This window comes from Aulonocara sp. 'chitande type north' Nkhata Bay, linkage group LG3, assembly GCF_057382095.1.
Source record: "Aulonocara sp. 'chitande type north' Nkhata Bay isolate Kocher_YH1m ecotype deep benthic linkage group LG3, A_spYH_male_GT1.1, whole genome shotgun sequence".
NCBI lineage: Eukaryota > Metazoa > Chordata > Actinopteri > Cichliformes > Cichlidae > Aulonocara > Aulonocara sp. 'chitande type north' Nkhata Bay.
In genome coordinates this window covers 62,935,154-62,956,895 of record NC_141346.1, presented here as the reverse complement: position 1 = coordinate 62,956,895, position 21,742 = coordinate 62,935,154, and the positions used below count along the sequence as shown (strand labels likewise).

Sequence of the window (21,742 nt, the reverse complement as noted above, 5' to 3'; positions counted from 1 at the left end):
AAAAAAAAAAAAAAAAGAGAGAAGGAAGACGTTTGTTGTAGGTCTGATTGAAGGACTGATGTGATGGTAAGTTGTCTGCTGCTCCGCTTTGAATATTGAGAGATTAGTTGATGGATTTCAAGCCAAATTGTGCCCAAGTTTAAGACCACATTCATTGGTTGTTTTTGTTGATGTTATTGTTTTGGGCTTTTTTTCCACAAGAATTTCTAGCTCCCCTAAAATTCTGGCCACCCAAATGATGATTGCTGCTGAGAGAGCACAAGGTTTTGTCCCCCAGGTTTGAGGTTTGAGGTCAGCATGCACTATTCCCACAGAACCCAGGTGGAACAGAGCATTTGCGAGCTGATGCAAAATTGGCCTGAGTTCTCTCATTGGGAGACCTCGGTTATTCCGGTCCCCAATGTAGTCCCACAGGCTTTGGTCGAGGAGTTCGAAATTCAAGCAAATGCGCTCTCCATCGAGGAAATAGCCGTTCCATTCGACAATGTTGCACCTGTCTGGATCCAAGCGTCGTAGCTGCTCCAGGATGAAAATTTCCAGTTTTGCCTGGAGCAGAATTTCAGGGTCGCTCTTGTTGACTTTAATAGCAACCGTTTTGTTGTTTTTTGTATCGCGACATCTGGTTACCAAACCAAAGCCTCCTTCTCCAAGGAAGGCCTCCACCACGTGTTGATCTCCTAAAATGGTCCCTTTCGTTATTTGAAGATCATCTTCAGAGGCAGATGGGTTGGCTGAGGTGTTGATGTCTCTTTTTTGAGGAAATTCAACTGAGTTTTGGAAACTGTAGCTGAATTTTTGCGATCCATGACTTTTCCAGCTTGAAGGCTGCTGAGAGAGCACAAGGAGTTCTCCCCCTGTACTATTCATGTCCGTGCAGGGGGTTCTCCTTGAGAGGCCAGGGTCGAAAAAGGGATGCTTCAGAACCTCCGAGGGTGTTATGCGCTGATTTGCATCCAAGGCCAACATTTCTTTGATTAGCCTTACAAATAATGTTTGGCCATTTTCCGGTCCTTGCCTAACTTTCAGCAGTTGTTCGAGGTCATCGAGACACTTAAGTTTTATCGATCGAGTTTCCTTGGATCGATAATCTGTCTCGTATTGAAATTGTTCTTGGGTCTTAAATGTCCAGCGCTGTTCGTTGTGGTTATCCTCGATGAAATAGCTGTCAGTGTACAAGCCAGACTCTAGGAGATGATCTGGTAGCTGACCCTGGGTTTCAATTATGAATTTCAAAACGTCATAATCGTCTTCCCCAGGATAGAGAGGCACCCCTGTAGCAAGCTCCACAGCTACCAGCCCCAGAGACCACATGTCGATTGCTTCATCATATGGAGTGCCAAGCATAATCTCAGGTGCACAATAACCAATTGTCCCCACACAGTCACCAGGAATCACTGCAGAGGTGTTACATGCGATGCCAAAGTCTATAAGTTTGACTCTGACTTGAGACTCACTGCGGTTCACAACCATGATGTTGACAGGTTTGAGGTCAGCATGCACTATTCCCACAGAACCCAGGTGGAACAGAGCATTTGCGAGCTGATGCAAAATTGGCCTGATTTCTCTCATTGGGAGACCTTGGTTATTCCGGTCCCCTATGTAGTCTGACAGGCTTTGGTCGAGGAGTTCGAAATTCAAGCAAATGCGCTCTCCATCGAGGAAATAGCCGTTCCATTCGACAATGTTGCACCTGTCTGGATCCAAGCGTCGTAGCTGCTCCAGGATGAAAATTTCCAGTTTTGCCTGGAGCAGAATTTCAGGGTCGCTCTTGTTGACTTTAATAGCAACAGTTTGGTTCTTTTTTGTATCGCGACATTTCGTTACAACACCAAAGCTTCCTTCTCCAAGGAAAGCCTCCACCATGTGGTGATCTCCCAAAATGGTCCCTTTAGATATTCCAAGCTCATCTGAGCCGAAGGATGGGTTGGCTGACATGGTGTAATGTGTCTGTTTGCGCTGTGGATTGGTGAGAAACAAAACTGAACTTGTTTTGGTTTCTCTCGTAAATTGCTCTCAAAACTTCTCGAAAGGGTTTTAGTTGCTGCAGGTCAACGTCCGTTAAGCATAAAGTAACAGGTGAGCGCTCCTATTTATGGGTTTTGGGATCAAAGCAAAGTTATGACGTCAGAAAGGATCAAAGCAAAGTTACCGCGTCACAAGCGATCGAAGCGATTCTAATATGTGCGCATGCGCACATATGAGAAGCGATCGAAGCGATTCTAATATGTGCGCATGCGCACACACGTGCTTGCTTGTGTAATATTGTTCACACTAAACTTGACCCTAATCAATTTAATATCAGTCAATCAAAGAAAATGTTAGTTTTGGAAAATTTTAAAATGACATAACTGACAGTTAAAACATTTTTTGTTCATGTATTTGTATTTGTATTGTCTTCGGGGTTGTTTTTGCATACCATGTCAAGCTTTTCTGTATATAGTCATGTCATAGATTTCGGAGCAAACAAGAAATTGAATTGGATTTTAATATTGCAGTGCTTGGATTTCGGATTTGGTGCTTAAAACTTCTTGAAACTGTAACCGTATTTCATTCACCACAAATAACTATCTGATTGAATAGTTATCTTATCAGATAGAGAAATAAAACGAGTCGCAAAGTCTAAAAGCAACATTTCTCTGCCTGGGCTGTACCTCTGCACGTTAGTCTGTTTCAGTGTGTGACCCCTCACCCCCTCCCTGATCAGTCGGGGGTGAGTGCGCTAATGTGCCTGGAGGCCGTTTTAATGAGTGTTTGCTGGAAAACGAAAAATACAAGAAGGATTTGTACGTTTTCACAACGGGGGAGTTTGCGTAAGTACTAGTAAATAATTTTCTCGAGTGTGTATGTTACACATGTTATTTGTTTAAAATTGGTATTATTATTTTGCTAGCTAGCAAACTCGCGGGATAAAGGATTGAAGTGCACTCAGTGCGATACAATACGGTGGCGCTATTCTAACAGTTAGTTATTGCAGGGTAACTTGTAGAATATGCTGTGAATTGAACCAAGATTACACAGCAGTAGCAGTAATACGAGTTACTTCCCTCAAGTGAAAGCGTTAAACGTTAGCCCGATGCTTAACTAGCCAACGTCAGGCTTTCTGATTGAAGGCTAAAAGCGACGTTGTCACCAAGTAAACAGAATATTGATGATATTTTTGTGTATCGCTGCAGCCTTTTCAAGTATTAACCTGGTGTCTTTGGGAACAGCTTAGGGGGAAATGACGGTAATATGACTGAACCATATGGGAACAAAGAATAGGCACTTTTTTGTGCTACCGAAGTTTCCTCGCTTTCATTCAAAATCTGTTTCTCATTAAACAATTGAAACATAATGGCTTCAAGCTCACATTGAGGCCTGTGGGGCACTATCAGCCACTGAGACAGTAGACAAGTGACTATTTCACACTTGAAGGCTGCCTGTTTATTTAAGGGAGATGAACATTATAACTGTACATAATAATATCAATGATGATAGATTAAATAAATGGGTTTTTGAAAGACGCTTGTGCATTTTTAAAGTCTAAAGTGTTGAATTGATCTGAGTATGTCATCTGTTCAAAGCCTCTCCCAGTCAGTGCTGTTCTCTATGCCTGTCTTACTCTACATGATGTTATTAGCACAAACACTTTAAAGGTGATAATTAGGTCTACAACAATAACACAGACTGCAATGTAGTTAAGCGTCTTACAGTTAGTTTTGAATGAATGAACTTAAAAAACAACACAAGCAAAGATCTGTCTCCTCCTGTGTTTTGTGTCACATAAGAAAGAAGCATCAATATCTGATGAGAAGACTTATTAATTTGGCCTTTCACGTGGTCTTACTCAGGTGATGCGAAGTGAAATATGCATCCTTTTTATGGTAATGTGCTGGAAAATGTTGAAAATGGACATTAAACGTGCTCACAAAGTGCTTGAATTTGACCCTGAAAGGTGTATGAACCCAGAAAAAGTCACACTTGGAGTAAAAACCTCTCATAGCAAGTTAATCATATTCAATTGATTTGATGCTTTCAGCACAAAATTTAGCCACACAGTCAGGACAGCGTCTGATTTACCTTCATCGGTAAACGTGTTTATGCAGTACATAGGAACAGTGTGGCTGAGTCCTCTGGTTCAAATCAGTTCCAGTACATTTGGAGATGTAAGTCTTAACCTTTCACATGCATCGGGAAGGAAAAAACATTTAATCTTCACAGTACTGCCGAAGTGCAGCGATATATTGTGAAGTGCACATTTCCATTTCTCATACAGTACCGAGCAAAAGTCTTGAACCACCCCCTTATTTTTTCGTGTTTTGCCAGGTCAGTCTGTGTTAACGGTGTTATTAACTGCATTCTTCAACTAAAGAAGTGAGAACAAATGATGTGGGCTTTTGTTTTTTTGCAATAGGCTGCAAGTAAATGTGTAAAGATACAATTTAAAATTGGTTCTTTGTTAAGTTTTCTGGTCCTTTCCGTGACTTAGGTGTCTGTTTATGTTTGAATGTTTCAGAGATTAGTGTGAAGGGTCTTAACATACAAAAAGTGGTCAAATACAAGCCCTGGATTAAAAATCAGAAACACTTTAAAAAGCCTGGAGAGCTATTCCTTAATACCACTTTAAAGATTACAGGGAAGTCCGGATCCCTGGAAGCAAATGAGGGATGGCTCAAGACTTTTGCACAGTGCTGTACATGTCATGTTCCCTGTTTTATAGCTCAGCTCAAACTGACACGTTCTCACTAACTGCTTCTCATTTTCTCCACAGTAAACTTTGACCACTTCCAGATACTGCGGGCCATTGGGAAAGGAAGCTTTGGAAAGGTAATGCAGCCTCCATTTTTCACGCCACTTGTATATTGTTTGCCCTTAATTACCCACCACGGTCGTCATCTCTAAAGAATCAGTGCAAGCGAAGCGAAATGTGCTGGGATTACACTTTAGTTCTCGTGTGCTGCTGTTATTTAATAACAGTTATAAATGCAGCTTATGTAATTATTTCTATAAAGTCAGTTAGAGGAGAGCCGATTTCTATTTCATCTCACTCAATCTAGGCGGGAATTTTGACCCCACGTCTCAATTTAATTACAGAGCACATTGAACGTCTGGATGAGACTTCAGTAATGAATTCAGGACTGTGTGTGTGTGTGTGTGTGTGTGTGAGATACACAATTGGGGCTGCAGAGATTGGAATAGTTTACCTTCATTTTAAATATCACTGCCCTGTGCACATTGTCGGCTTTAAAATTCAAACTTAAAGAGTTTGTAAGTAAACTGGCTGAGATGAGACAGACGATGCACCGGGTCCTCGTCTGAGTGCTTTCAGTTGTGCTGTCTCTGTTGCCCAGCCATGCACACACAGACACTGTGCTACACTTACACAGTGAGACAGATGCTCACAGAGACGTCCAGATACATTTTGTCCTTGCTGGAGGTCATCTTGTGTTTTTTGGCCCACTGTAGCCTCACACCGAGCTCCTGCTGTTTTTTGAACACTTTAACAGCACCAGTCTTTAGCTTCCTGTTGAACACACAGTGGGTGGGGGGGGGGGGGGGGGTGCAGGAGGTAATAAATCAAGTTTGATTATCCTAATTTATAGCCGTCTTTATGTTAAGGATTAAAATAAAATTCACAAGAGGAAGGTGTTGGTGTGTGTGGTTGGGAAGAGAAGGGCGAAGCTAGAATGAAGCACAAACAGAGGGAGGTGTTTGCCTCTCGCTGTAGCGCTGTGAAACACGATCTGTAGATTGCAGCTTGTGTAGGTGCTCCAAGAAAATGGGTTCATTGGCATGCAGCACTGTAGATGTGCACGTATGCACTCGCGAAAGAGAGAGGATGCTTGTGTTGCTGAGCTCGTTCTTGCACAGCGGGGAGATGTGAGGTAGGTTGGGGCTACCTCATAACTCCCCGCTGTGAGGCTGCCAGATGGGAAGAAGAGGAAACCGCCTGGTTGTTCTGAAACGCTCATTTTCCTCTGCTCACTTTTCATCTTTACAATCTCAGCACTTGGGTGTGTATCTTCTTGCAGTGGGCCTCTCAGTTTCATTCTTATTCATAAGCTCCTCTTTGTGTTATTTAGTTTGTACCTGAAAAGTCTAATTTATGCCTGAGTACACAAGTACAAATAAAAGGAATACCACGTACTTTAATGGGTCAGCTTGGGTCCAGACCTGAATTAGAGATAATGTTGGGCTGTTTTAGGTCTGAGCCACTAACCTGACGAAAACGCAACACAACTGCTGGTAAGTGCGTGTTGTTTAAAACAGATAGTTGGAGAGGCAGGTCAGTGCTTTTAAAGGTTTATCAGGTGTCAAATCATTTTATAGATGGGAAATGTAGGACTGTGCAAAAGTTTGAGCCACACCTTAATTCTAACATATAACTTGCTGGGTAATGGGAAACGGGTGCAACAGTTTAAATTTGAAAAGTTTACATGAAAATACAATATAAAAGGCAAAAACAGAGTTGATATAATGAGGTAATGAGCTTGAGCATCTTTATCTTCAGCACGCCCTGAACTCTCTTAGGCACATTTCTTTGGAATTCCTTTAAGTAGTCTTCAGGAATAGTTCTCCGAGCTTCTTTAAGGACATTCAGAGCTCTTCTTTCGATATCAGCTGCCGATTTGTTCCATTCTCTGCCGAGATGATCCCACACGGCTCAGGTCAGTCCATGAATGATGGTGTTTCGATGTGTTTAGTAAGCTGCTGCCGATCAGACGCTTTCCAGATGGTATTGCATGGTGCATCAAAGTCTGGTGGTACTTTTCATAATTCCATCAATTTTGACCAAATCCAACACCCTGGCTGAAATGCAGACCCAAACTATGGCAGAGCTGTACAGTAGTTTACAGGTGGTTGTAGACATATTACCACAATTTGAACCAGAACTGTCAAATTTTGGTTCATCACTCCATCAGACCTGCTGCTACTGATTTTCAGTCCAGTTGTTGTGTAATTTGGCATCCCTCAGCCTTTTCTCCCTGTTCCCTTCCTTAATAATGGCTTCTTGACAGCCACCCTTCACTGACACCATGAGATGAGGCTTTGGTGAACACTAGATGGATAAACTGAAGGACCAAGTGCATCTTTCAGGTCCTGTGTCAGGTGTTTGCTGAATTTTTTTTGACATGACTTTCAGGTACTGTTCCTCCACTGTAGATAGATTTTTCAGCTTGTCCCCTTTTTTTCTGTCTTCTACTTTCCCAATCCAAAGAAATTAAATAGTGTGTTTCTGTGACAGGTTGCTAGTAACAAAGTCCCTAAAGATAAAATTTAAAATTGGTTCTTTGCTAAGTTGTGTGTTTTGTATTGTATTTGACAACTCGGGTTTGTCCCCTTGAGTTAGGTTAAGTGGTTTAACACTGGGATTGCCAGGCTTCTACCGTTCTACCTTTAAAAGCCGGAGAGCAGTCAAATGCTGGAAGTGGAAGCTAAATTGGCTAGTCATTCATATGTATATTAGGTTGTTACCTAGGAATTCTGGAGGGAGGGGAGTGGGGGTGAGTGATTGAGGGGGTGGGGGAGTGAAGTGTTTCAGTTTGCCATCTTAGGGAGAAATCAACACATGTCCTTTGTATGTCCTTTGTTGCTGACATTTATTGATGAAAACAGTACAAAAAACCAACCATTTGTACACATATTTACAAATAATGATAAAAAGTGAGTGAGTACATTTCAACATTCTCAGCAATCACTCACAATCCTGGCACTGCCACGGTATCTGTCGTCTGCATTTACCACATGTGTACCTGTAGCAGTGAACACATCGCACAGTGGCCTGATTCTTTTTTGCATCTGTGTTTGACCTGACACGTGGCCCTTTTTCCGCGGGGGTCTAAGGTAGAAAACCAAAATGACTGCTCTCCGGGGGTCTAAGTGTTAACCCCCCCAAAAAACAAAAATATCGCTCTGAAAGCGATCAGGTACAAGGACTGGACTGAAAATGGGTGGAAAAAGTAGTTAATGTCCAAAGAAAAACTTTAAATGACCTTCAGAAAGTCTAAAGAAAGGAAGAAGAAGAACATCTGGCTCAGCACAGGCAAAATATAAAGAACTGAGGAGAAGCTCAAGACTTATTCACAGATAATCAATCAAATTAATCAAGCGTCATCTGGAAGCATCCTCCTGGCTGTAAGAGCGTCTCGTTTTTGTCTCATTAACTGTCTGGTGGCGCTCACAGTAGTCTGCTGTGACGGGGACCTCGAGGACTAATGTTACAGGGAAATCATTAGGAAAGTGCTTTGGACTGAGCTTTACTGAAATCTCAGTTTTCCCCCTGTCGGAGAGCTCCACCACCTCCACCCCTCCTCCTCCTATTCCTTCTTTTTAAACGTCAGTGCAGGTACCGTCTCCCTCCCTCCCATCCCTGTATTTTTGTTACATAGAACTTAGTGGCTGTGCTCACTGTTCAATTCAAGTTGGTTTAAGAGAGATGGTAGTTTAAAAAACACAAAAACAAGCTGTTTTGGTAAAGCAATATATATGATTATTAAAGATAAAATATAATGTTAATTTGTTTGAGTTCCTTTCCTCTCTCTTTACTTCTCACTCTGTTTTGAAGCATCTGCCTTGCAGCAGATGGGGGAGACTGTATTGGCAGCTGCTTTCCAGGAGGATGTAGCTCATCTGTATCACGAGGCCTGTTGGGCCATATACGTCCTAAGAGTAAGAGTAATTTCCTGCTCTCTCTTTTCCTCTCTAACTTTTCCCTGTGTGCATTAGGGCTGCCACAAACGATTATTTTGATAGTCGACTAGTCACCGATTATTTTTGCGATTAGTCGACTAATAGGATTAGGGCTGCACGATTAATCGTTAGAAAATCGCGATCTCGATTCATACTTATGTGCGATCTCATTTCCAAATGACGATTTAAAAAAGAAAAAAGAAAAAAAAAAGACGACGACGATTGTACCGCATTTTGATCCGGGACGTACTCTGCATGAAACCAAGCGCTCACTCTTCCTGCTCAACAAATGACAAGGGCGGAGCCTTATACCACGTGATACAGAAGCTGTGCCGTGTGATGCTAATATTAGCAGGGAAAAAACAACTGAGAGCACATCAGGGATGACGAGAAAGTGACAGGAGAAAATCCATCCCGGTCAACCACCCAAACATCAATAACGGGAACCTTATACAGCGCTTCCCTATACCCGTCGAACTCCCGCAGGCACAAAGAAATTACGGAGGCTATCACTTATCACCTTATCAAAGATATGGCTCCCATCAACACTGTGCAAAACGAGCGATTTAGGAAAATTATCAACACCCTAGACAAACGCTACACAGTGCCGTCCCGCAACTATTTTTCTATTGTTGCACTACCTGCTCTATACACGCAGTGTCGAGCAACGGTGGAGACGGAATTTCAAGCAGTACAACATTTTGCGGCAACAACAAAACGTGAGACATTTGTTGTTTTTATGTTTATTTATTGTTTTTATGTTCAGTCTCAACTGTTATGAAGTTGATGTGCAGTTAATAAGCGCAATAAATATTTATACTGGAAAAGAAAATCGTTGCCCCTGGTGAGAGGCGGCGGGCTGGGGTGGGTATTCTAATATCCCCTCGGCTTGCTGCCGGTACGTTGGGGTTTTTCCCGGTGGACGAGAGGGTTTGTTCCCTGCGCCTGGGAACGCCTTGGTATTCCCCCGGATAAGCTGGAGGAGGTGGCTGGGGAGAGGGAGGTCTGGGCCTCTTTGCTTAGGCTGCTGCCCCCGCGACCCGGCCTCGGATAAAGCGGATGAAGATGGATGGAAGAAAATCGTGAGAGAATCGTGATCTCAATTCTAAGCCAAAAAATCGTGATTCTCATTTTATGCAAAATCGTGCAGCCCTAAATCAGATCATCATCCATTGTACGTAAAACGTACAGCTTATTGCACCAGCAGCATCTGCTCTTATATAACTATCATTAGCTTACAGCTTTAAGTGTTTCAGGTATATGCTAATTAAAAATAAAGACAAGCTGATAGTTTATTAAATTTTAATGAAATTTGCAGATTGTTTCGGTGAAGTTTAATAACCTCAGCCGTCTGCTCCTTGCTATCTAAAATATAACAGGACACCGGAGTATATTCTCCAGCATCTCACACTTCTGATAATCAGTTGTCTGCTTGACGTTTACTCAGCTGTGTAAAAACTATAACTTTAATCTTAGCTAAACCGATTTGCTCAGGAACAAATAAAATACTAAAAAAAGCCAAACAATAACATTTTTAAGTTATCTAAGTGACTTATATCATGTTTAACCTGAGTAGCGAAAGACGGCGGTGGGTTTGAAAACGATTTGCCGGGAGTCCGGTGTTCTCACCGGCTCTAATGAGCCTTGCTCCCGGCTAGCTATCGAGCTAGTGACTAACAGAAGTCTCTGAAAACATCGGAGTGCTTTTGAAAATATGTGGTGTCTTGATAAACTGAGCAGATATTTGAGGTTTACACAGCTACATTCTCGCCTGAAAACATGTTAAACGTTTATTTTGTGACCCAGAAAGAATAATAAGAGTAATATTAAAACTAACTAGCTGCCGCCATTGTTGGAAACTGAGCTGGGCTGCGCTATGAATTCTGGGACACAGCTTCTTCTTCTTCGGGGTTTAACGGCAGCTGGCATCCTTGTACATGCAGTGCTGCCATCTTCTGTTTCAGTCCGTTATTACACTCTTAAATCCTACTACTTATTCCTGCGTCTTTTGTGATCTTACAAAGCTTCAAACGACGATTTTGATAGTCGACGTAATCGTGACTAGTCGACTAATCGTGGCAGCCCTAGTGTGCATCAGACTTTTGCCCCCCTCTTCTTTGTCACTCCAATGTTCTCAGCTCAGGCTGCATAGGAAGCTGGCATTTCTCTTGCCGGGCTTATTAAAGCCTGTGCTTTAGAGCTCTGGAGGGGGGCTAACACTCGAGGGGGACATGACAGTCATTGGCAGCGACAGCAGTTTAGTGACAGCTTCCTAATGTCAACAGTCACATGGACAGGTAAACATCTAAACGGATCGAAGAGAGGTGGATGGAGAGAGACAGGGAAGGTCAGAAGTTGTGGATGAACTCAGCGTGCGGTTCCTGCGTCTTCTTTCCCTGCGCCGTGCAGCTGCTTCAGTGGGAATAAATCCTCATTAGGATGGAAATGGGAAGGCAGACTAACAGAGACGGCTGCTGGAAATGAGTGGGAGTAAAAACGAGATGGAGATGAGGGAGTAGATGATCAAACCTTCAACGTTTTCAACTTTTTTTTTCTTTTTTTTAACATCCGTTGGGCTCCCAGACAGCCAATCAGTCCTTCTGTCTGTAAAGACTGACAGTAGCTGCTTTTTACTTCTCATCCCTCCCTTCTTTGCACCTTTCAAAACCAACTCTCGTCTTTACTGCAGGGCTCTAGACTAACTTTTTGCCATGGGCGTACCGGTACGCCTAACTTTAAAAAGTTAGGCACACACAAATTTTATAATAATTGATATAATATAATGTGTTTTTCTGGATACACTGTGCTTTTTCAGCATTCAAAGATTGATGACACCGTGTCAGAGCACTGGCTATGAATTTCAGAAGGATCAGGACTTAACAGAAAAGTTAGCAATAGTTGTTTTCCTATTACAGCTACATCCACTTCTGTCGTGCCTAGGCTGCTCACTAGGGCTGGGTATCATCACTGATTTCTATAATCCATTCGATTCCGGTTTTCAAAGTCCCGATTCGATTCAACTTAGCCTCAGACAGTCAGAAATATTATAACTCTGATCATTTATCAGTACTGACTTCATCAGAATTGTGAACATCACAGCAGATGCCTTTGTGTGAAAGTAACTAAGAATAAAACACAGAAAAACATGAAGGAGATTTTCCTGGTCTGGCTTTTTATAGCAGATAACCTTAAAAATATTCTACAATGTTCTGCATATGAAGTTTAAATTTCTTCAGTATTGAACAACAGAAAAAATAGGCTTTCTTGTCCGAGGTCATTTAAGTGAAAAAAAGAAAAAGACAGCAGCCGACAGCGCTGTAAACAACGGTAGACTGGTGGGTAATAAGCGAATGAATAATACAAAAAACAGAGATTGGAGACGGGAAACTGTTCTTGAAGTACAGAGAGAGATAGAGAGAGAGCTAGCTGTGCATGGAGTGTGATTTTAATAGTCGTGGAAGCAAAACAGCAAAATTAATGACGACATTGATCAAATGTGAAGCGCAGTTTGCTGCTTCTTTTGCTGCTGGCTCTGTGAATTTTGGTTGGAGAGACAAAACCTGCAGCTCAGAATCAGCGCAAGAAGACGTAATCGCAGCGCGGACCGGACACATCAGGATCGCTAAGCTCCGACAGCGTGTCCGTCTACGAGCCGTCGGGTGAGAAAGCCGAGAAAGACAAAGTTGATTCTGATGCATCGGGTCCGTTCTGTGTTTACGTCTTTGTGTGGAATCAGTGTACCTGCTCTCATTTACACGGATTCGCATTTGCGACCAAATTGGTTGCACTCTAGAGCCCTGTTACTTGATGAAAGTTGGTTTTGCAGAGTTAATCTTGCAGCTCAGCCACAGCATAGCCCTCAGCAACCAAGATCGCCCTGTATTTGGCTCCATCCATCTTCCCATCAACTCTGACCAGCTTCCCTGTCCCTGCTGAAGAGAAGCACCCCCAGAGCATGATGCTGCCACCACCATATTTGACAGTGGGGCTGGTGTGTTCAGAGTCATGTGCAGTGTTAGTTTTCCACACAGAGCATTTTGCATTTTGGTCTCATCTGACCAGAGCACCTTCTTCCACATGTTTGCTGTGTCCCCCACATGGCTTGTGGCAAACTGCAAACGGGACTTCTTATGGTTTCTGTTAACAATGGCTTTCTTCTTGCCACTCTTCCATAAAGGCCAACTTTGTGCAGTGCACGACTAATAGTTGTCCTATGGACAGATTCCCCCACCTGAGCTGTGGATCTCTGAAGCTCGTCCAGAGTCACCATGGGCCTCTTGGCTGCATTTCTGATCAGCGCTCTCCTTGTTCGGCCTGTGAGTTTAGGTGGACGGCCTTGTCTTGGTAGGTTTACAGTTGTGCCATACTCCTTCCATTTCTGAATGATCGCTTGAACAGTGCTCCGTGGGACGTTGTTTCTTTTTGTAGCCTAAGCCTGCTTTAAATTTCTCAGTAACTTTATCCCTGACCTGTCTGGTGTGTTCTTTGGACTTTATGGTGTTGTTGCTCCCAATATTCTCTTAGACAACCTCTGAGGCCGTCACAGAGCAGCTGTATTTGTACTGACATTAGATTACACACAGGTGCACTCTGTTTAATCATTAGCACTCATCAGGCAACGTCTATGGGCAACTGACTGCACTCAGACCAAAGGGGGCTGAACACACACCCCACTTTGCAGTTATTTATTTGTAAAAAATGTTTGGAATCATGTCTGATTTTCGTTCCACTTCTCACGTGTGCACCACTTTGTGTTGGTCTTTCACGTGGAATTCCAATAAAATTGATTCATGTTTGTGGCTGTAATGTGACAAAATGGGGAAAAGTTCAAGGGGGCCGAATACTTTTGCAACCCACTGTATGAATCCTGGTTGTGTTTACTGACCTGGAAACGATTTTATGTGCACGGCGCTCGAAAATCTGTCAAATGTTTTAGTACGACTTTGCTAAGCTACGAAGCCGCACCGCTTGATGGATTGTTGGAGCATTACAGCTATCGTAGGCAGGAGCCTCGCGGAGTGATACGTACTGTGCTTCAACATAATATTACTGTATTGTGTGTTTGTTTAACCTCTTTTTAAGTTTTGTGGATATTATACATGGTTGTGCTGAGGATATGTCGGCCAGTTTCCACTGGAAATGCCTTTTGGTTAAACTGTCAGCGAGGAATTTGCACTGTTACATTTTTATACAAGTTTAATGCACATGAAAAGCAGCTGCTTATTTAAGTGAAAATACATTGATTGTTTTTTTTTTTTTTAACAAATGAAGTGGAGTTGTAAAGTATTCTGTCTCGTGTCAGTTATATCGTTATCGCACATTTTCAAATTTATATCGTGATGAATATTTTTGGCCATATCGCCCTGCTCTACTTCTACAACACGCCTTGTGTAGATGAGTTAGTGAGGCAAACTGATCAGCTGTCTTATTGTGTCTGTTGAGTGTTTGGTTTTGTGAACGGCCTCTTTAATGCACGAGGGTGTGACCATCCACATCCTTGTATCTGTCCACTGTCAGCCATTCATTTTGTGCAAATCTGGCCAAGTCTTCCAAGTGTGCGTGTTTTTTTTCCTTCTGACCAGATGCAGCTTTCTGCAACATCACTTTAATGTCCTTATACTGATCACCACACTGTGTGTGTGCACTAAAACAGCAATCATTTCACTGCTCCTTTGTAGTGACAGGTTACAAAACGTCATTAGATGCTGCGTGGCTGTACAAGATAGACTTTGGTTAGCAACAACTCTCTGAGGCCTTTACTGTGAAACAGAACGCTGTCTTATCCAGCTAACTTCAAGGGTTAATGTGGGATTTTTTTGTAATCCAAGACATAATGCCAGGTCAACTCATGCTTTGAACCTAATCTGCTCCACAGCAAATCATGTTCCAAATGAGAGATCAACAGGTAGAAAATCACAACCTACTAACCAGTAAGACCGAAAAAGAACAAAATAAATAAAATCCCCGAACCTGGAAGGTCCCTCAGACCGCTGTGTGCAGAGAGTAGGAGTGTAAAATTTTTCAGCAGAGTCTGATGTCTTTGTCTTTCCATGATGAGCAACAATAATGAACATAGATTCTCTACAACAACTTTATTGTTTTGGAAGTATTAATATATGATCCCAAAACTTCTACATTTAACCTTTTAATCAGACCAGCAAAAATCTAGTATTGAATCTTAGCACAGTCATAAAAAACTATTTGCTAAAAGCATTTTTGCAGCTGAATATTTTAAATTACAGTTAGGATCACTGGTTGGCTGTTTCACCTGTAAGACATTAAAATGACATGCTAAGGTTTAATAGTCTATAAGGAATACACTCTGAGGCCTGGGCAGTGTTGTGCTAATAAGAGAAGGTTTGTGTGTGCAGTGAAACAGTAATTTTTTTATTTCATAATTTATTGATATGTTTGATCCTTTCTGAGCTGCGTTAATGAAGCAGTCATTAGAGCACCATGTCCGCTAGAATAGTTCTGTAGTTTGATGCTTGAGTCGTTGCGGACTTGTTGAAACTCCCTCACCCGTCAAAGCAGCGTCTTTGTTATTCGAGTCCAGCAGATGGCAGTGTTTCACTGTCTGACGGCTGTCTGAAGCTTCAGCTGGATTATCCGTTTAAATGAGATCGTTTTATAAAATTTACAACAACAGGCCTGAACCTGCTTAGCTCCAAAGAGCTGGCTAAACGATGGGGCATGTTCAGAATCTTCCTGAAGTTTAACAATTTCCCAAAAAGCTACACAAAGTGAATTTTCATATAAGACAAGAAGGAAAGAACAGGGTGTGACGTGGAAGGGGCACTCTGGCAAACAAATTACTGCTTTTATTAAGTTACAAAACTCGCAGTCTTGTTCACGAGTGATCAGAGAAGGGAACAGGAGATGGACAGATGGATCGGTGCTGCGGCTGCAGACTCTTCACCAGTCGATTTACGTCCTTACCCTCTGTCACAACGGGACTGAACGGACTCACGTGTAGGCTCTGAGTAGGGAACAATAAAGGTTTTTTATTTACAGAAGCACCAGGTGATCTATTTACACAGTGGGGAAAAGACGGGTTCCGGGAATCCACACACGAACAGGAGGGGGGAAAGACACTTGCAGTCCACACACGCTCCAAAGTCCTCACTCCATCCACGCTCCACGCTCCTCTTCACACTCCACAAGAAACACAAAAGCTCGCTCCAATCCTCACACACTTGATCGCTCAGGTAACACAGGGGCAGGTCCAGGGAAATCTATTCACAGAGATGCAAAAGGTTACTGTAAGAAGATCGCTAGGGAAACACGAGAATGAACTGAGCTGGGGTTAACACTGACGAGAGTCGGCAACGGTCCAGCGACGAGAAATACAGGGCTGCCATCTTATAAGGGGACTGGAACACTGTTGGGTGATGAGCCACAGGTGTCACCAGGTGCGTGGGCCAAGGGCAGGAGCCCACAGATGAGCTCCGCCCAGGCAGTGAGAGAAGGAGGGAGGGAGAGAGCGGGGACAAAATCAAAACAAAAAAACACATGTAGCCACACTGAGGCGACCGGGTAGACACAGGGACCCTGACACCCTCGCCTTTTTCACAAATGTCATGTATGAAAATCTATAATAACTCCAGTTATACGGATATCAATATCCTCATAAGTGAGGATATTGATAAACTGATTTGAACTTTTACTGATTTCTGTTTAGATATAAATTGATTCAAAGTGGTCAGATATGCAGATTCTGACCTTTCCTCTGGCAAATATATAAACTCACTGAAAACAGTTTGACTTTTCAGAGAGTTTCCTATCTATCTGTATTTTTACTTTAATAGTTAAGCACGATTAACATTTAGGAAACAAAAATAAACAAGTTAATAAATGAAATGAAATAATACTGATTTATATATTCACTCTGTTTACTTTTTCGATATAGAAATACAATGAAGACTTCCATGTTCCTGCTGGTGGCGCTCTCTGGCACTGTGCTCTGCATGACTAACGGACGTGTTCAGAAATTCGAAAACCAGCATATCATCAACATGATCCCACAAGGGGGATGTGATGATCTGATAGCAAACAGAGATAATAATGGTAACTGTAAGCGCAAGAATACCTTTATCATTGGTGACTTTAATCAAGTTAGAACAATTTGTGATCCAAGCAATCGTATCAATGCAAATAGAAATCTTTATAAAAGCCCCACAGACATGCACATTCTGTATTGTAAACTGCTGGGACAAACAACGATAGCCATTGTACATCCAGATACAGATGAAAAGGCGTATTGTAATTGCATGTGATAAATCAATCATTTCCTTCAGCCTGTGCACTTTGAATGTTGCTCTTGAGTTGAGAGATGCTGTCAGCTTGCTGCCATCTTTAAACATCACTTCATGATGCTGGTTTAGATGCTTTATAAGACTTTGTTACGTTTCTTAAACAGTGATGAAAATAATAAAGAGGAAATATGAGAGAAGTGATTTTCAGTGAATGTTGAAAAAAATCCCACAATAACAAAAACGATGGCAACATTGCTACACTTTGCTTTCTTAGCTTGCATATTGTACATTTTCACAGTTGTTTCTGATTGGCTCCATCTTCTCTCGTTGTCACAGCTGTTGCTCAACTTTCAGCACTCATTCAATTAAAAAAACAACAAACAAAAAAACCAAGCTGCTGCTGGTAAGGTTGGCATTCTTGCAAGACTCAGTAACACAAAACAAATAAAAAATGCACATCCCATGTTTATCCCATGTGATTCCAGGCTGAGTTTATGCATTTATGCTTATTTGTTTATAAAATATTATAAGCTGGTCTGAGGTCATTTGTTACTAAAGAAAAACAAACAAACACTGTGTCATTATTTAATCCACTAAAACTAAGACACAATGCAGAAGCAGTGTATGAAAACTAAGTGCACCTTCACTGGTGTAGCATCTTCCTTAGAAATAATGAACTCAAATGAAACTGTTGAATCATCTCTATGTGCTAAAGGCTCATTTTAATGCAGCATTAATCACGTTGCTTTAACAGTGCTGCATTTTAATAATGTTTATCACGTTCTTTGTAGATTTTAATTATCACCATCGTCGCTGTGAGAACATGTCTGGTTGGAGCAGGCGGCACTCAGGGATCATGTTGTGTGGAAGAAGAGTCATGTGATTGTTTTTTTAAAGATTTTTTTCTATGAGTGCACAGAGTGTGAAACAGAAAGATAGGATCGACAGAGAAAGCTGATCATGTCTGTTGTGACACCTGCAATCTCTGACTAGAGTTTTAGGTTTTGTCAGGCAGCTAACACAAAGAAAGCCTGGCTTCATTGTACAAATACAACTTACATATACAACACATGACATATTACACAGAGTCATTATTTATTCAACAAAAACTAAGCCAGATGCAGTTTTTGGATTTTATTTCAAAATGTTCTTATTCTGATTGTTTACTTAATATATTTAGACACATTTGGTTTATTTCTATAAAAATGATATTTTACACAAAACTTCAAACAGCTGCCTGCAAACATGGCTCTTTATTGTAAAGCCAGGTATGAACAACAACCTGCAGCTGCATGCTGTTGTGCTCATTGGTGTCACATTAGGTTCTGAACCACAAACAGAGAAGTTTCTTAGAACTGCTGGGCTAGTGATGTAGGTGTTGATGCAAATGATGGCTTAGGGTGGTGCTACGACAGTGTATAAAAACTGAAGCTCCCAGAGCCAAGTGTTATTTGTTCTTCCGTAACTGAGGTGAACTATAACCTGCTCAGGTAGAATTTAATAACAGCGTGTCTGAACTGCTCGTCTCCAGGCTTCACGTCTCATTCTGTAAGAACTTGTTGTTTGTTTATGAACTTTTTAGAAACAACAGACTTTTGTATACTTCCAAGAAAGAGGGAGAACTGACTCTTCTGCCACACTCACGTTCATCTTTATCTGTCATCAGTTCAGATAAAAGCATCACTGATTATTCTGAACACTGTTTTAAAGCTTCTGCGTCACTCTGATTTCTTCTTAAAGTTGGCAGACAGGATTGTGAAGAAGGACATAGTGGATCCCCCCTTTTAATGAGCATATTATCTGTGAACACTGAATACAAACAACCTAAATGCTCATTAAAGAAGCAGGTTGGCTCATAAAGTGCTCTGTACTTGTTTTATGCAAGTGCTGTTTCTGGAAACAACCACCATCTGTAATCAACACAGGACTTATTGAACTGTCAGGTGTGCAGACAACATGGCACATTTTGGGAACACCTATAGTTGATGTCTTAATTATGAAAATAGCTACTATGTAGTTGATGCTTCCTGTTCTGCCAGAGCAGGTGCAGCCTTTGTGGAAGTGGGTTCCACTGGACCAGCGTCTGTGAACGATCCACTGTGGGTGATTTTTTTTTTTTTGACCTTACATCTGTGTGTAAGGGCCAACCACAACCATCTAAAATCTTTACATGTTATTTTATCTTCTGTGTAAGAATATACACAGCATACCCTGATGATCAGCTTCAAGGGTTCTCAGTGTAGGATGCATACAGTATGTCATGCTGAAATATAGAGCACTTACAATAGAACCCACTAGAAACCAATTATTTTAGCCTGGTTCCTTAAATCTATGGCATTTTTCCCATGCTGACTGATATGCTGCTCAGTGTCTTTTGCTGTCTGTCATGATCCTGGGCCATGTTGGCCCAGCATTCTTAGTTTTCATATGTTTTGTGTGTTGTTCTTTATTTATGCCATGGTTTCTGTTAAGATGTTCCTTATTTGATTACCTCCTGTGTGCCCCTCTGTTTATCTGTGAGCCCTCGTTTCCCCTCCTTGTGTTTTATTCCATGTTTTCCCAGCCCGTTATGTCCGTGCTCTCCCCGTGCTGTCTCTCCTCCTCTCTGAACCTCCGTGTACTTCCTGTTTTACTTTGACAGTCTCCCGTCAGTGTTGCGTTCACTCCTGCCGTGTCTTGTTATGATTATCAGTGTCACCTGTGTTCCCCGTGTGCTCCCACTTCCCTCGTTAACCCTCTGTGTATTTATGTCTGCGTCTCCCTCAGTTCTGTGTCGCGTTCTCCCTCATTCATGGCCGTGTGTTTCTCTGTGTATTATGTTATAGTTTCCTCGTTTAGGTTGTATGGTTTCTCTCTCCAGCAATAAAGCTGTGTTTTGAGTTCATTCCTGCCTCCGTGAGCTTGCGTTTGGGTCCTCATCCTGCCTGCACACAGCCGCAACCATGACAGTCTGCTTTTAAATCAGATGTCACTCTGAACATAAACACAAGCCACAGCAGCCCAGCTGTCTTAGCTGAGTACAAGGATACATTTACTCTCTTTGTGTAAAATATTGTGATGATTTTACATTATATTAGGCAGGCAGCTGCCCAAATTAAACCGTGACTATTAGCAGTTTGGTTATTTTGAACGCCTCGGCTGGAAAAAATTCAAAATGGTTTGTAAGGTTGGCCACAGCTTTGTATGTAAAGGGGAGTTAGAAGATTGCTTCATATTTTAAGATTGATTAAGATTAATTAATATTTTTAATTGTTTTATTTTACATCTCACCTTTTACACTGCATTGAGTTGCTGCCATGTGATTGGCTGAGTGTACATCGTTCTTTGTTTCAAAATGGACTTAATGCTTGGTTTAGGACAAACATCTTGAGAAAGTTGAGGGTAAACAGGAATATTTCATGTGATGTTTATCTCCTTTAGATTTATTTTTTATTTTCATGATGAAAAATGGTTTGTTGGTTCATACCTATGAAGTTAGTTTTTCTGAAAAGCCTAAAAAGATGAATTGTTACCATAGTAAACTTCAAAACAGACTTTATTATTTGATATAGTTATAAAATTGGATAAAAACTGACTTCAGCATAATATAAAATAATGTGTTGTCACTATGTATGCATTGGTCAACTTTCAGATCTATAAAGTTCAGCTCCCCCAGCTGTGTCTCCCTTCTGTGGCCCATTCCCTCATTACTACCCTGTGTATTTAAGCCCTGTGTTTTCCCATGCTTGGTGTCGCGTCGTACCCTCAGACCCTGCCTGTGTGTTCCTGCTTGGTTTCATGGTTTGGTTTCTGTTTTTGTTTCATGCCAGCAATAAAAGCTGTGGTTTTAGTTACATTTCGTCTCAGAGTCCTGCATTTGGATCCACATTTCCACCTGCCCCTACTCAGAGCCCTGACATCAGCATAATATAAAATAATGTGTTTTCCCGATACCTGATTTTTAGCACTATGTATGCATTGGTCAACTTTCAGATCTATGAAGTTCAGCTCAGTTATCTATGTTTTCATTTTTAGTTTCCATTTGCATTTAGATGCACGGCCGATTCTCTGATGTGTGATCTGTTTCTACCTGTGCTGATGCTAGCAGGACTAAAGCTGATCAAGCAGCAGTAAATATGTGAAGCAAGGCTGAAGGATACACTCATAAAATGAACAGAATCATAAGAATATAACAGCACGAGCACTGCAAATGCAACTAAAACATGTTGACATCAAATGGTATGTTATTTGAAATCTATATGAAATAATGACATCTATGTTTTCCATTTTTTTTTTTTTTGTATTTATTTAGTTTTCCACAGTTGTGTAAATCAGTCTGTCTGTGGACTGGTACAGCCGAAAAGCCGACGCAGCCAGTTCCTCTTCTTCTTCTTCTTGGGTTTTTTGTCTGCCACAGTCTTAGCTTCAGTTTCGAGTTCAGCTGGATTGGTAGTTATCGTTTTCTCTCTGTCTTCTGTTTGTTGTAGAGAGTCATGCAGAGACATCTCAGTTGATGTCAGGGAGTCTTCTTCTTCTTCCTTGTCCTGTTCTTTGGTGTCTTTTTCCACCAGAAGCTCAGATTTTCCATTTGCTGTGTTGGAATTTTGTTCATTTTGCTCCTGTGTGATTTTAATGTAGGACGCTTTGACTTCTTTCAACTCTTGATAAAGAGTCTCTACTTTCATGTCATGAAGCTCCTTGTTGGAGCAGAGCTGGGATTTAAGCTAACTGATTTCCATGTTCAGTGTCTCCTGGTCCTGCCTATGTTTGTCTTCCTGTTCCTTGAGTTGGTGTTGAGCTTCTAGGAGCTGTTGTTGGAGTGTTCCTATTTGCTCTTG

At 41.6% G+C, this 21,742-nt stretch overlaps 1 protein-coding gene across 1 annotated transcript in view; it reads right to left on the bottom strand.

Annotated features, from left to right (window-relative positions):
* LOC147336505 (uncharacterized) overlaps positions 1-21,742 on the bottom strand; it is a 462,456-nt gene that overhangs the window by 236,719 nt on the left and 203,995 nt on the right. The window contains exon 2 of the mRNA XM_086285435.1: positions 381-924. Within this exon, the coding sequence (XP_086141561.1) occupies positions 381-924 (544 nt within the window). The remainder of the gene's footprint in view (positions 1-380; positions 925-21,742) is intronic.